Genomic DNA, 16,772 nt, shown 5'->3' on the forward strand with positions numbered 1-16,772 from the left:
TGTGATCTACGTCACCTGAGAATAAATTATTTTAAAGAAATCTAAGTTGTCCCATGAGATAAATGAGAATTGCCAAATATTTTAAGTCCAAGGTTGGGAATAAATTTGAGAGAATATGAGAATGACAAAGGGGAAATAACCCTGTTCATTGTCAGGGCAGAAAGCTTAATAAAGTGAGCTGTATAAATTGTAGAGAGAAGTTGAAATCAAAGAAATAGAAACTCTAGCAATAAAAAAGTAGCAAGTCCTACTGCCACACTCTGATAAAATAATTGGAAATTCTGGCTCACAGGCTTTGATCCTTGCAATCATGGGTACTTCTTCAGCCCTAGGACAATTGGTCTTTTATAGTTTCCTTCCCAAAGAGTCTTTTCAAAGCTGTTTTTATATGTCTTTGTTCTTCAAACTGTAGATGAAGGGGTTCAGCATGGACATGACCACAGTTTACATCACCAAGGCTGTTGCACTTGAATGTGAGCTGTGTGGAGAAGCAGAGCTTAAGTACATTCATAGACACATACAGTAAAATAAGGAGACAACTGAGAGGTAAGATGGACAGATGGACAAGGCTTAATGCTTTCCCTGAAATTATGAGATTCCGTGTATGGAGGAAACTCTTTTAGAATATAAGTAAAGAATATCAGCCACGGGAACACCACCCAGCAGTGCAGCTGCAAAATGTATCATTATGTTATTAAGTTGACAGAACAAGCAAGTTGGGCCACTTGACTGAGCTCACAGAGAAAGTGGGGATATCCAAGTCTGCATAGAAGAACAGCCCCAACATTACCAAGCTCTGTAGCAAGGAATTCATGGCACTCATGACCCAGGACACCAGAACCATCAGTCCCCAGAGCTGGGGGTTCATGGTGATGGTGTAGCGCAGGGGGTGAGAGATGGTTACAAAGTGCTCATAGGCCACCACAACCAGGAGAAAGTTGTCCAATCCTGCAAACGGTAGGAAACAATATATCTTCCTGCTGCAGATTTCAAGGGTTGTAACTTTGCTGTGTGTCTGGATGTTCTGCATCATCTCTGGGATCGTGGGGGAGGTGAAACAGAAACCTGCAAAGGACACGTTGGAGAAGAAGGACAGGTTGGCTGGGTGTGTGGAGGTGGGAGTCTGAGCTGATGGCCAGGACGATGAGCAGGATTTCAGACATAGTGATCATGTACATGGAGAGGAAAAGCCCAAATATGAGCGGCTGGAATTCTGGTTACTCTAAAAATCATAGAAGAAATTCTATAACTCCTGTAAGGTTCCCTGGTTCCATGTAGTGTACGTGACTACAAGAAGTGAGAAAAACATCAGTAACATGTTTAATTTTCACCTACATTTACATTTTGCAGTCAAGAAATTAATTAATTTCAACAAATTGTCTATGGATTTTGTCCCCTCTCTAGGATTCCTTGTACCATCTCTGTTTATGAATTTTTGTCCTACTTTCAGCTTTTTCCCAAGATGTTATGTGTCTTACAATTTTTACATGAAATTCTTTCATGCTTCATGCATTTGAGGAATATTAATTGAGTGATAACTCAATTTTCCAATAACTATCTAGGCCATGAATATAGGGCACTGAAAAACAAAACTCTCTACAATCCAATGATAGAAAAAGAATATAAGAAAATAAAAAATCACGTAACATGTCAGATGGTGAGCGGCGCTGTGATGAAAAATAATCAGTCATAAAGGAGACAGTAGACAGGGAGTGTGATTTTTTTTTACTGAGTGTTTAGGTAACACCGGCAAACAAGGTGACATTTGAGCACAGATTGTAAGGAAGACAGGGTTGGATCCAGGAAGTTATCTGAAGTGTGTGCCTAAGTGCAGGAATGGCCAGTGCAATAGCTCCAAGAAATGTGCTTGTTTCAGAAAAATCAAGGCTCCGAAGGAACCAGGTATGTCAAAGAGGTATGAGCAAGAAGGAGCACGATGAGAAACAGTGTCAGAAAAATTTGAGGAACCAGGTGGTTTCCCTGCTGCTGCTGAAGCTAAGCTAGAGGAGGTCCCTCATCCACGCCATGTTCCTCTTGCACCTTATTAATTTTGTTGCAAGGACATCCTCTAAATTGATTGCCTCCTTAGTACCATCTGTTGGTTTATTTCTGGTCTCTGTAATGTAAAAGTCACCTTGGAATTATGAGGCCACGTACCCTGCCTTTAGGGATGTTCTCACTTCACAAGGTACACAAACACCCAAACACACACATACACACACACACACAGAGATTGGACCATGGTCTCCTAGGCTGTTGCTACCATACCTTTCCCATTCCCAGCCTCATTGATTAGGCTAGGAGTAAATACAACTCACATCAGCCACAGATATTATCCTGCCTCTAAAGAATGTAGAAATGGTACCCAGAATTCCCAATTTAAAAGCATCTCATGACAAATAAATCTGGGCCTCCATATTGGTATGGCCATTTTCTGTCATGTACTAAAATTACATAAATAAATATATATATAACAGCTTATAGTTATAATGATGGATATCATTATCATAATTATATCATTATCAATTTGATGTTTCTGGGTGGGGACAGGTGGTAGAAATTCTTTTACTGTCATCTTGCTGACATCACCCTAAGAAAGGTGAAGGTCATGGAGGCCATCTTGGAATTCTGCCAACAACACATACATTATAAAAGGATGGTATTAAGCCCTTTCTCCGAGAAGTGCTATGAAATAAAGCATATGTAGTTATTCTGTTTCAACCCTAACTGGGTGTACAATTCAAGTCTGCCATTAACCACCCGGAATTAGTGTCAAACTAATTCGAGGGGTCCTCAAATTCAAGGGGTCACTAAGCCACAATTATGGCCAACTGGTTACAAATTCTGGAATTCCCAAGAACTCCTCAGGTACAATAAGTCATGAGAACAATTTACAGAACTCATGAAAACACTATCCTAGTGATTATTATTATCAAAAAGGATACAACTGAGGAACAAATTAAGAGACATATAGAGTAAGGATTGAAAGGGCTCCAAATACAGAGTTTCCCTGTCTTACCCCCATGGAATCAGGGTGTGTCACTCTCCTGACATATTAATGTGTTCATCAACCAGTACCTGATAACTTTTGCTGGAAACCTGCTCGTCATTTTGACCACCATCTTTGACTCCCACCTCCACACGCCCATGTACTTCTTCCTCTCCAACTTGTCTCTTTCAGACAATTTTTTAGTTTGAGAAGGATTGGTATTAATTCTTTAAATGTTTGGTAGAACTCAGTGAAACAATCTGCTCCTGGGTTTTTCTTTTTGGGGATATTTTTGATTACTGATTCAATCTTCCATTAATTATTTATGTGTTCAAATATTCCACTCTTGCCACATCTATTCAACATAGTATTGGAAGTCCTAGCCAGAGAAATCACACAAGAAAAAGTAATAAAAGGCATCCAAATTGAAAAGGAAGAAGTAAAATTGTCACTATTTGCATGTGACATGGTATTATATATAAAAAACCCTAAAGATTCCACCAAAAACTGTTAAAACTAATAAATGAATTCAGTAAAGTTGTGGGATACAAAATCAATATACAGGAATCTGTTGCTTTTCTATACACTAATAACATATAAGAAAGAGAAATTCAGAAAACAATTCTATTTACATTTCATCAAAAAGGTAACATACCTAGAAATAAATTTATTCAAGGAGGTGAAAGGCCTTTACACTAAAAACTTTAAGACATTGATATAGAAATTGAAGAAGACACAAATAAATGGAAAGAAATTCCATCCTCATGGATTGGAAGACTTAACATTGTTTAAATATCCATACTAGCAAAAGCAATCTACAGATTTAATGCAATCTCTATCAAAATTCCAATGGTATTTTTCACAGAAATTGAGCAAAGAATCCTAAAATTTGTATGGAAACACAAAAGATCCCAAATAGTCAAAGCAATCTGATGTAAGATAAAGAAAGCTGGAGACATCACACTCCCTGATTTCAAACTATATTACAAAACAGTATGGTACGGGCATAAAAATAGACACATAGATCAATGAAATGGAATAGAAATTCCTGAAATAAACCCATGCACATATGCCAATTAACTTATGACAAAGGAGCCAAGAATATACAATGGGGAAAGGGCAGTTTCTTCAGTAAATCATTTTGGGAAAATTGGACAGCCAGGGACTTCCCCCGTAGCACAGTGGTTAAGAATCTGCCTGCCAATGCAGGGGACACGGGTTCTATCCCTGGTCCGGGAAGATCCCACATGCTGGGGAACAGCTAAGCCCGTGTGCCACAACTACTGAGCCTGTGCTCTAGAGCCTGCAAGCCACAACTACTGAGCCCATGTGCCACAACTACTGAAGCACATGCCTAGAGCCTGTGCTCCACAACAAGAGAAGCCACCGCAATGAGAAGCCCACACACCACAACAAAGAGCAGCCCCCGCTAGCCACAACTAGAGAAAGACCACGCACAGCAACAAAGACCCAACGCAGCCCAAAATATATTAATTAATTAATTAATTGATTAATTTAAAAAAATTGGACAGCCATATGCAAAAGAATGAACCTGGACACCTACCTTACACAATACACCAATCTCACTCAAAATGTATAAAGACTTGAATGTAAGACCTGAAACCAAAGAACTCCTAGGAGGAAACAAAGGCAGTAAGCTCTTTGACATCAGTCGTGGTGGTGATTTTTTGGATTTGACACCAAAAGAAACGTAACAAAAGCAAAAATAAACAAGTGGGCCACCATCAAACTAAAAGGCTTCTGCACAGCAAAGGAAACCATCAACAAAATGAAAGACATCCTACTGAATGGATGAAAATATTCGCAAATTATTATCTGACAAAGGGCTAATATCCAAAATACATAAAGAACTCGTACAACTCCATATTAAAAACAAAACAAAAAACCAATCCTATTAAGAAATGGACAGAGAAACTGAATTGACAGTTTTCCAAAGAAAACATAAAAATGGCCAACAAGCACATGAAAAAGTGCTCAATATCACTAATCATAAGGGAAATGCAAATCAAAATCACAATGAGATGTCACTTCGTGCCTGTGAAAATGTCTATCATCCCAAAGAGAAGAGATAACAAGTGTTAGTGAAGATGGAAGCCTTGTGTATTGTTGCTGGGAATGGAAGTTTGTATAGCCACTATGGAAAAAAAAAATGGATGTTTCTCAAAAAATTAAAATTAGAACGACCATGTGACCCAGCAATCATACTTCTGGGTATATATTCCCATGTTTGTTGCAGCATTATTCACGATAGGCAAGATATAAATACAACTTCAGGGTATGTCAATTGATGAATGAATAAAGAAGTGTGGAGTACTATTCAACCACAAGAAAGAAGGAAATCCTGCCATTTGCAACAATTTGGATGAAACTTGAGGACATTATGCTAAGTGAACTAAGTCAGACAGAGAAAGGCAAATACTGTATGATATCACTTATATGTGGAATCTAAAAACGCCAAATTCAAGAAACAGAGAATGGTGGTTACCAGAAGCCAGGGTTGGGGAAAATGGGGAATTATCAGTCAAAGGGTACAAACTTTTAGCTATAAAGTTAACAAGTTCTGTACAGTAATCTAATGTACAGCATGGTGATTATAGTTGATAATACCATATTATATACATGAATGTACTAAGAAAATAGGTCTTAAATGTTCTCACCACAAAGAAATGGTAACTACCTGACAGTAAGAAGGTGTGTTAGCTAATGTTATGTTGGTAATAATTTTGCACTATATAAATGTATCAAATCAACACATTGTACATCTTAAACTTATACAATGTTCTATGTCAATTATAGCTCAATAAAACTGGAAACAAATGATAGATTGAACTGTATCTATTTCTAACATTGAGAACGAGATAATGAAGCCCACTGTCACCACTTCTACTCAACATTGTGCTAAAAGTCATAGTCAATTAAGTAAGGCAGGAAAATAAAAGACATAAAATTTGGAAAAGTAAATGGCTTTCACTCAGATACCAAATAATCATGTAGCTAGGAAATCCAAATAAATCTACCAAGAAAGCTATTACAACTTATTAGTGAATTTAACAAGTTTTAGAAGGGTTACAGAATACAAGATAAATGTACAAAAATCATTGGAATGTGTATTACTAGCCATGATCAAGTAGAAACATGAAATTTAAAAAATACAATTTACATTAATATCAAATAAATAATCAAGCAAATAAAAACCCTAAGGAAAAGTAAAGTACACTTATAAGTTTTTAGTAATGCTGACTTATTAAAACTTTCTATGCTACATAAATCTGGAACCTCTGTTTAACACGAAAATGGATCTGAAAGAGAAAAATAATTTTATTCATATAGTTAAAAGCTATATAGGAAACAAATACTATTTTATAAAACCATTATTTAATGAGCAAATGTATGCTTTATATGACTAAATCATAACTTGTTTTATACCTTTGGAAAAGAAGTGGAAAGAAAAACCATATAGTTTATTTAGGGTGACTCTTTCCTTTCTCTAAAAGAAACACGGACTATCACATTATTACCTAAAGGGTCCAGCCTCAAATACAACCAAGTGCATTTTAGAAATGCACTTTTACAAGGCTAATGTTATTGTTTTTTATATGTGTAACAACATTGGTGACTCAAATTTTAATAACACTGGATTGTGTTGAGAGAATGAGAAGATGAAAATCCCTTAGCTGTATAATTAGCCAGCATGTGGGAAAGCAATAATAAGTTATACTAATTGTTTATCTTCTAAAAGTCAATGATCTAAATTAAACTATCCATGCATATAATATAGCTAATGTACTATTATTGTTTTCATTTATTCAATGAACAATTACCATCATGTGCCAGGCACTGTTCTAGGCCTAGGGATGAATTCATAAGTGAACAAAACAAAGATCCTGGTCCTTGTAGAGTTTCCATTAAAAGTTCACATAGTAGACTTCATTCTTCCCCCAAATGATAAAATCATAAGGTGACTTAATAACATATATAAAAATCATTGTGGATATACCTCCCTTTCCCTGTATTTTTCAAAAAAAAAAAAACTTTCAAGAAGTAACGGTATTATAAATCAGATTATATTTTCTCAAATATTTTGAGGCGAAATCACAATACCCTGATACCCTGAAAAAAAAATGCTGCCTTTGAAATGAATGCAGTAATACAATTACAACAGAAGAAAAATTTATTCTTTTAGGGACATGAGAAAAATTCCATGAACTATGCCAGATGTAGCTGGAGTAAATATATACAGACCCTCAACGGTAGTACTTTCATAGAATGAGTCACGGTGAGTCAGCCATACACATAGATGAACTGACATTGTAAATGCGGAAAATCAGGATATATAGTCAGAAGGAAAATTTTGAAATGGCAAAAAAAAAAGTCTACTTTATTTGATAACTTTAGTTTTAACATATACCCCAAATATGTAAGGTGTAATATTATCATCCAAATGTTACTCATGGTTTCCCACTGTTTTCTGGCTCTCCCTAACTTTTCAAGATTTATTCCAATATTAGTTTTACAAGGTCTAACATAAAAGCCTAAGAGTTCCAATCAGAAACAATATTTTATTTAATAAAAAGTATCAAGAAATTATTATCAGTAGAATTTGTTAAGGAATATCAGCATAAGAATTAGCTTTTTATAACATAATATTTTATGCCAACAAATCCCCTACTTCTATTTAGATATGAAATAGTATATATATACTTAGTCCCTGGAGCCACAGGTAGGGCTATGGTAAAAGAATTTCAACAGCTAATCACTTTTTACACTGTGCTATATAATTCTTTGATTTTCTTTCATTTTAGCAAATATGTATTGAGTGCTAATTCTGTGCTATTCTTGTTCTAAACACTGAGGACAGAGCATTTAACAAGATGGTCAAGGTACCTACTCCCAAGGAGTTCACATTCTAGTTGGAGAAAATGTACAATAAGCAAACAGATTTTAAAACTTAGTATAATTTCAATCAGAATTAGTGCTATGAGAAAAATCTCACAGGAAGATGGGATTGAGAGTGATAGGGCTCTATGACACACAGAATGGTAAGAGAGGATTATTTCTTACGATCTTTGTCCTTCCTTATATTGGTACACCCCTGAGTCTGCAATGTTCCAGAGGCAGCCTTCATTTTATAAAAATCTATTATTTCTTCTTCTAATTGTCTTCTCTCCTCCTCAAGTTTCATTGTCTCCTCTTGTTGGACCCTCTTAAGATGCTCAAACTTGTCCTGTAGCTGTGAAACAAATCTGCAGTTGTGACTCAAAGCACGCTATGGTGGCACATCCCCAAGAACATGTTTCTTTTTTTCTGGTTATCAAACATACCCTAATCATCAGAGTAACACTTGATCTTAATAACAGTCTCAAAAATTATCTCTGCTGGAGTCATATTGCTCGTAATTACATTTTCAGACCTGAGAAGCAAATGAGCATCTACATAAAATGGCAAGAAGAATGATTGCAAAGGCTGGGGATGTGGGAGTGTGGTATTTATAAATGATGGCAAAATCATTGAGAAAACTTTTTACTTAAAGATGGGAGGTTGAAGGTAGAAATCAGAGAAAGCTAAACTTTATCTTAATACATAAACATTTCAAATATTAACTACTCTGGTGAGAAACTCGGACTTTTCCTGCAAGTCAGGTTCAAGGTAAGGATGTCCCCCCTCACTACTCCCTTTCAACATTGTACTGGAAGTCCTTGCTAATGCAATAAAGTAAGAGAAGAAAAATAAAATGTATACAGATTGGGAAGAAAGACATAAAACTGTCATTGTTTACAGATAACATAATCATCTATGTAGCAAATCCAAAAGAACTGACCAAAAAACTCCTGGAACTAATTAGCGATTATAGCAAGGTTGCAAGATATAAGGTTATTATATAAAGGTTAATTGCTTTCCTATATACCAGCAGTGAACAAGTGGAATTTGAAGTAAAAAACGCAATAACAATTGCATTAACCCCCCCAATGAAATACTTAGGTATAAATCTAACAAAATACATACAAGATCCATATGAAGAAAACAACAAAACCCTGATGAAAAACATTAGAGAAGAACAAAATAAATAACTATTTCATGTTTGTGGATAGGAAGACTCAATATTGTCAAGTTGTCAGTTCTTCCCAACTTGATCTACAGAGTCATTGCAATCCTAATCAAAATCCCAGCAAGTTATTTTATAGATATTGACAAACTGATTCTAAAGGTTTTATGGCAAAACAAAAGACCCAGAATAACCAACACAATATTGAAGGAGAAGAATAAACTTGAAGAACTGATGCTACCTGACTTCACTGACTATAGTAATCTGACTAAAACTACAGTAATCACGATAGTGTGATATTGGTGAAAAAAATAGAAAAATAGATCAATGCAACAAAATAGAGAGCCTAGAAATAGATGCAAATATATTTAGTAAATTGATCTTTGACAAAGGAGCATAGGTAGTACAAGGAGGAAAGATAGTCTCTTCAACAACTTGTGCTGAAACAACTGAATATTCACATGAAAAAAAAATCCCCAAAGAATCTAGACACAAACCTTCACAAAAATTAAACTCAAATGGATCATAAATCTAAATGAGGGGACAGAAAAAGTGTTCTATGCAAATGGAAATGAAAAGACAGCTGGTGTAGCAATACTTATATCAGCCAAAATAGGCTTTAAAGCAAAGACTGTAACAAAAGACAAAGAAGGACATTACATAATGATAAAGGGATCAGTTCATCAAGAAGATATAACAATTGTAAATATAGATGCACCCAACATAGGAGCACCCAAATACATAAAGCAACTATTAACAAACTTAAAGGAAGAAATTGACAGTAGCATAATCATATTAGGGAACTTTAACAATGCACTCACATCAATGGACAGATTATCCACACAGAAAACCAATACGGAAACATTGGTCTCAAATGACAGACACACACACACACACTCACACACACATATATAGAATACTCTGTCCAAGAGCAGCAGAAATATACATTCTTTTCAAGTACACATGAAACTTTCTCTAGTATAGACACATGCTAGACCACAAAAGAACTCTCAATAAATTTAGAAGAGTGAAATCATATCAAGTCTCTTTTCTAACCACAGCACTATGAGCTAGAAATCAACTATAAGAAAAATACTGCAAAAAACACAAACATGTGGAGGCCAAACAATATGCTGCTAAACAACAAATGGGTCATGGAAGAAACAAAGAGGAAATTTTTAAATACCTGGAGATAAATGAAAACAGAAACACATTTTTCCAAAATCTATGGGATACAGCAAAAGCAGTGCTGTGAGGGAAGTTTATAGCAATACAAGCCTACCTCAGGAAACAAGAAAAATATCTAGTATAAACAACTTAACATTACACATAAACAAATTAGAAAAGAAGAACTAACAAAACCCAAAGTTAGCAGAAGGAAATAAATCATAAAGGTTGAAGCAGAAATAAATGAAATAGAGGCTTAAAAAATAGAAAAGATCAATGAAACTAAGAGCTGGTTCTTTCAAAAGATAAACAAAATTGATAAACCTTTAGCTAGACTCATAAGAAAAAAAAGAGAGGGCCCAAGTAAAATCAGAAATGAAAAAAGAGAAGTTACAAATGATACCACAGAAATACAAAGGATCATAAGAGATTAATATGAAAAATTATATGCCAATAAAATGGGCAACCTAGAGGAAATGAATAAATTTCTAGAAATGTACAATTTCCCAAGACTGAATCAGGAAGAAATTCAAAATATGAACAAATTACCAGTAGTAAAATTGAATCAGTAATTTTAAAACTCCCAACAAACGAAAGTCCAGGACCAGATAATTTGACAGGTGAATTCTACTAAACATTTAAAGAAGAGATAATGCCTATCCTTCTCAAACTATTCCAAAAAGCTGAAGAGGAAGGAATACTTCTGAACTCATTCTACAAGGCCAGCATTACACTGATACCAAAACCAGACAAAGAAACCACACACACAAAAAATTACAGGCCAGTATCACTGATGAACATAGATGCAAAAATCCTCAACAACATACTGGCAAATCAAATTCAACAATACATCAAAAGGATCATATACCATGATCAAGCAGGATTTATCCCAGGGATGCAAGGATGATTCAATATTCACAAATCAAACAATGTGATATATACTATATTAAAAAAATTGAAGAATAAAATCATATGATCATATCAATAGATGCAGGAAAAGCTTTTGACAAAATTCCACATCAATTTATGATAAAAACTCTCAACAAAGTGGGTATAGATGAAACATAACAACCTCAACATAATAAAGGCCATATATGACAAACCTACAACCAACATGGTACTCAGTTGTGAAGAGCTGAAAGTATTTCAAGATCAAGAACAAAACAAGGATGTCCACTCTCACCACATCTATTCAACATAGTATTGGAAGTCCTAGCCAGAACAATCAGCCAAGAAAAAGAAATAAAAGGCATCCAAATTAGAAAGGAAGAGGTAAAACTGTCACTGTTTGCAGAGAACATGACACTATATATAGAAAATCCTAACGATGTCACCAAAAAACTGTTAGAACTAGTAAACGAATTCAGTAAAGTTGCAGAATACAAAATTAATATACAGAAATCTGCTGCATTTCTATACACTAACAATGAACTATCAGAAAGAGAAATTAAGAAAACAAACCCATTACAATTGCAAAAAAACATAAGATACCTAGAAATAAATCTAACCAAGGATGTAAAAGACTTGTACTTGGAAAACAATAAGACAACGATGAAAGAAATTGAAATGACACAAATAAATGGAAAGATATACTGTCATCGTGGATTGAAAAAATTATTGGTATAATAACTACAATACAAAAGGCAATCTACAGATTCAATGTTATCCCTATCAAAGTACCAATGGCATTTTTCACTGAACTAGAACAAATAATTCTAAAGTTTGTATGGAAACACGAAAGACCACGAATAGCCAAAACAATCTTGAGAAAGAAGAACAAAGCTGGAGGTCTCTCCATCCCTGATTTCAAACTATATACTACATAGCTACAGCAATCAAAACATATGGTACTGGCACCAAAACAGACACACAGACCGGTGGAACAGAAAAGAGAGACCAGAAATAAACCCACACTTAATACGGTCAACTAATCTACAACAAAGGAGGCAAGAATGTACACGAGGGAAAGACAGCCTGTTCAATAAATGATGTTGGGAAAACTGGACAGCTACGTGCAAAGGAATCAAACTGGACTACTTTCTGATGCCATATACAAAAATAAACAAATTGGATTAAAGATATAACTGTAAGATTTGAAACCACAAAACTCTAGAAAAAACATAGGCAGTAAGCTCTTTGACATCGGTCTTATCAATTTTTTTTGGATATGTCTCCTCAAGGAAGGGAAACAAATGCAAAAATAAACAAATGGGACTGCATCAAACTGAAAAGCTTGGGCTTCTCTGGTGGCGCAGTGGTTGAGAACCTGCCTGCCGATGCAGGGGACACGGGTTCGAGCCCTGGTCTGGGAAGATCCCACATGCCGCGGAGCAACTAGGCCCGTGAGCCACAACTACTGAGCCTGCGCGTCTGGAGCCTGTGCTCCGCAACAAGAGAGGCCGCGATAGTGAGAGGCCCGCGCACCGCGATGAAGAGTGGCCCCCGCTCGCCGCAACTAGAGAAAGCCCTCACACAGAAACGAAGACCCAACACAGCCATAAAATAAATAAATAAATAAATAAATAAATAAATAAATAAAAACAAAGAGAAAAAGAAAATCTTTAAAAAAAAAAAAAAACTGAAAAGCTTTTGCACAGTGAAGGAAGTTATTAACAAAATGAAAAGGCAGCCTATTGAACGGGAGAAGACATTTTTAAACAATATATCTAATAAGGGGTTAATAATCAAAATATATAAAGAATGCATACAACTCAACATAAAAAAACCCCAAACAATCCAATTACAAAAAGAGCAGAGGAACTACACAGACATTTTTCCAAAGAAGATATGGAGATGACCAACAGGTACATGAGAAAATGCTCAACATCACTGATCCTCAGGGAAATGCAAATCAAGTTCACAATTAGATATCTCTTCACACCCTTCAAAATGGCTATTATCAAAAAGATAACACTTTGGCAAGGATGTGGAGAAAAGGCAACACTTGTGCAGAATTAGTGGGAATGTAAATTGGTACGGTCACTATGGAAAATAGGATGGAGCTTCCTCAAAAAATTAAAAATAGGACAACTGTACGATCCAGTAATTCCACTTCTGGGTATTTTTCTGAAGAAAACAAAAACACTAAGTTGAAAAAATACATGCACCTCTATGTTCATTGCAGCATTATTTACAATAGCCAAGATATGGAAGCAACATAAGTGTCCATCAATAGATGAATGGATAAATAAGATGTGGTATATATATACAATGAAACATTAGCCATAAAAAGAATGAAATTTTGCCTTTTGTGACAACATGGATGGACCTGGAGGGTATTATGCTAAGTGAAATAAGTCAGATAGAGAAAGATAAATGCCATATGATTTCACTTATACACGGAATCTAAAAAACAATTCAAATGAACAAACATAATAAAAGAGAAACAGACTCATAGATACAGAGAACAAACTGGTGGTTGCCAGAGAAGAGTGGCATTAGAGGATGAGTGAAATAGGTGAAGGAGATTAAGGGATACAAACTTCCAGTTATAAAATAATGTCATGGGCATGTAATGTACAGCATAAGGAATATAGTGAATAATATTGTAAAACCTTGTATGGTGACAGATGGTAACTGGGACATCACGGTGATCATTTTGTAATGTATAAAAATATTCAATCACTGTTGTATACCTGAAACTGATATAATATTGTAAGTCAAATTATACTTCAGTTTAAAAAATTAAAAAAGTAAATTCTCCAAATGCTCTAGAAAAAAATAAGATTACAGATGGCAAATTTTTAAAGGCTGTATCCAAAACCTATATGGTAAATAGCTACTTTTTGAAGAATAGCAAGGATCCTCCAACAAAATCATCTAAACTCTTGAGATGAAAACCTCCAACTTAATAGAACACCTAAATTATATCAAACTAGCAGGACTTGCCTCTTTTTCAGCTTCTTTAAATGCTGTTTCTTTCTGCTTTACTCTCTGCATAAACTTCTGTTTCAACTCTTCTTCTTCCCTCTGACATTGATCCAAGAACTCCTGCCTTTTGGCTTCATAGATCTCTTGAAAACTGAAAAGAAATTTGTGTTACTTTTATATTAAAATGTTAATATAAATAAACATGTAAAAATATATATTGTTTATTAATATAAGTAGCTCATACAACTCAACAACAAAAAACCCAAACAGGAGGCTTCCCTGGTGGCGCAGTGGTTGAGAATCTGCCTGCCAATGCAGGGGACACGGGTTCGAGCCCTGGTCTGGGAAGATCCCACATGCCGCGGAGCAACTGGGCCCGTGAGCCACAATTACTGAGCCTGCGTGTCTGGAGCCTGTGCTCCGCAACAAGAGAGGCCACGATAGTGAGAGGCCCGCGCACCGCGATGAAGAGTGGTCCCCGCTTGCCGCAGCTAGAGAAAGCCCTCGCACAGAAACGAAGACCCAACACAGCCATAAATAAAATAAATAAATAAAATTAAAAAAAAAAAAAAAACCCAAACAACCCAATCGAAAAACAGGCAGAAGACCTAAATAGTCATTTCTCGAAAGAAGATATACAGATGGCCAACAGGCACATGAAAAGATGTTCAGCATCCCTAATTATTAGAGAAATGCAAATCAAAACTGCAATGAGGTACCACCTCACACCGGTCAGAATGGCTATCACTAAAAAAATCTACAAATAACAAAGCCTGGGGAGGGTATGGGGAAAAGGGAACCCTCTTACACTGTTTGTGGGAAAGTAAATTGGTACAGCCACTATGGAAAACAGTATAGACATTCCTCAAAAAACTGAAAATAGTGTTGCTATATGATCCAGCAATCCCACTTCTGAGCATAAATCCAGACAAAACTATAATTCAAAAAGATACATGCACCCCTGTGTTTATAGCAGCACTCTTCACAAGAGCCAAGACATGGAAACAACCTAAATGTTCATCAACAGATGATGGATAAAGAAGAGGTAGTACATATATACAATGGAATACTACTCAGCCATAAAAAAGAATGAAATAATGCCATTTGCAGCAACATGGATGGACCTAGAAATTATCATACTAAGTGAAGTAAGTCAAAAAGAGAAAGACAAATACCATATGGTATCACTTATATGTGGAATCTAAAATATGACACAAATGAACTTATCTATGAAATAGAAACAGACTCCCAGACATAGAAAACAGACTTGTGGTTGCCAAGGAGGAGCGGGGAGGGGAGGGATGGACTGGGAGTTTGGGATTAGCAGATGCAAACTATTATATATAGAATGGATAAACAACAGGGTCCTACTGTATAGCACAGGGAACTATATTCAATAACCTGTGATAAACCATAATGGAAAAGAATATGAAAAAGAATATATCTATATATATATCTGAATCACTTTGCTATACAGCAGAAATTAACACAACATTGTAAATCAACTATACTTCAATAAAATACATATATATATTGTTATGTCACATATAAGGACATTTACCAATATTCTCTCATGTACAGAAATGAAAATTTCTATATCACGAGATGTAAAAAAGTGAGGTGCCATATTGAATATAAGTATAGAGAGTGTATATATAGTAAGTACTCAAATTTTGAAACACTTAAAGTATGTTTTGTTTCTCCTACCACTTTTTATTATATCACACTTCTTCACATCTTTTGACAACAAAATTTGGGGAAACATCTAATTTATGAGGTTCTCAAAGCAATTAAAATAAGGCCAGGTGTCTTTCAAAATATGATGCATTTAAGATAGCCAGTTCAATTCTGGTTGCCTTCAAAGTACTGTAACTAATATAACTGGATTGTTCTACACTGTGACCCTTCTGCAGCACAAATCCTATTCCTCCTCAATATAGCTAAGTACACCTGCTCTCAAACTATTTTCACTTGACTTCCATTGAAACTGAGTCCCCCTAAAACCTAGTTCCTCTGCCAAGTTTATGATTGAGCTCTCCATCCAAAATGTTATTCCCTATCTTGTCCAACACCTGTTCCCCTCAAGATTGAGGAATATCAAAGAAAAGGGGAGATTGAAACCGAGCGGGATGTTGTGGGACCCTCCCAGACATAAAAGCCTTTCCGTGTACCCCCTTTCTTGTTTGTGGGAAAAAGGCTTTCCACCTCCTAGACCTTCCCTGAGTTCCAAAGGGCAGATTCAAACAGCTACTGGGAGGAGAGTGAGGGAATGCAGAAAGAAACAATAGTGCAGCATGGGGTCCTGGACCTGGTTCCTCCTGGGGCAGGGGCGGGAGTGTGTGTATGACAATCTGATACAGATCTCTTGAGTTCTTCTACAGGAACTAACGTGCCTACCCAGGTGGAGGATGATAATTTCAGGCTGAGCACAAGCATGTAGACCCAGACTGGTAGGAACCAGAAGGCTGATGACTGAACATCACCCTGTTACCTCACCATCAACCAATCAGAGGAGGGTTACACATCCTATAGCCCTCCCCCACAAATTTTGCCTATAAAAACTTCTTCCCTGAAACCCATCAGAGAGTTCAGGTCTTTTGAGCATGAGCCACCCATTCTCCTTGCAAGGTCCTTGCGATAAACCTTTCTCTGCTCCAAACTCCAATGTTTCGGTTTGTTTGG

General features: G+C 35.9%; 1 protein-coding gene and 1 pseudogene across 1 annotated transcript in view; both read right to left on the reverse strand.

Moving 5' to 3' along the window:
- Positions 1-384: 384 nt before the first annotated feature.
- On the reverse strand, positions 385-1,274 carry LOC132349189 (olfactory receptor 7A5-like; annotated as a pseudogene).
- A 6,786-nt stretch (positions 1,275-8,060) lies between these two features.
- SEPTIN14 (septin 14) overlaps positions 8,061-16,772 on the reverse strand; it is a 39,237-nt gene continuing 30,525 nt past the window's right edge. Inside the window, exons 8-9 of the mRNA XM_059895874.1 lie at positions 14,109-14,241; positions 8,061-8,240 (exon numbers count right to left, since the gene is read on the reverse strand). Of these exons, the coding sequence (XP_059751857.1) occupies positions 8,061-8,240; positions 14,109-14,241 (313 nt within the window). The remainder of the gene's footprint in view (positions 8,241-14,108; positions 14,242-16,772) is intronic.

The sequence above is a fragment of the Balaenoptera ricei genome, chromosome 15 (genome assembly GCF_028023285.1).
Source record: "Balaenoptera ricei isolate mBalRic1 chromosome 15, mBalRic1.hap2, whole genome shotgun sequence".
Taxonomy (NCBI): Eukaryota; Metazoa; Chordata; class Mammalia; order Artiodactyla; family Balaenopteridae; genus Balaenoptera; species Balaenoptera ricei.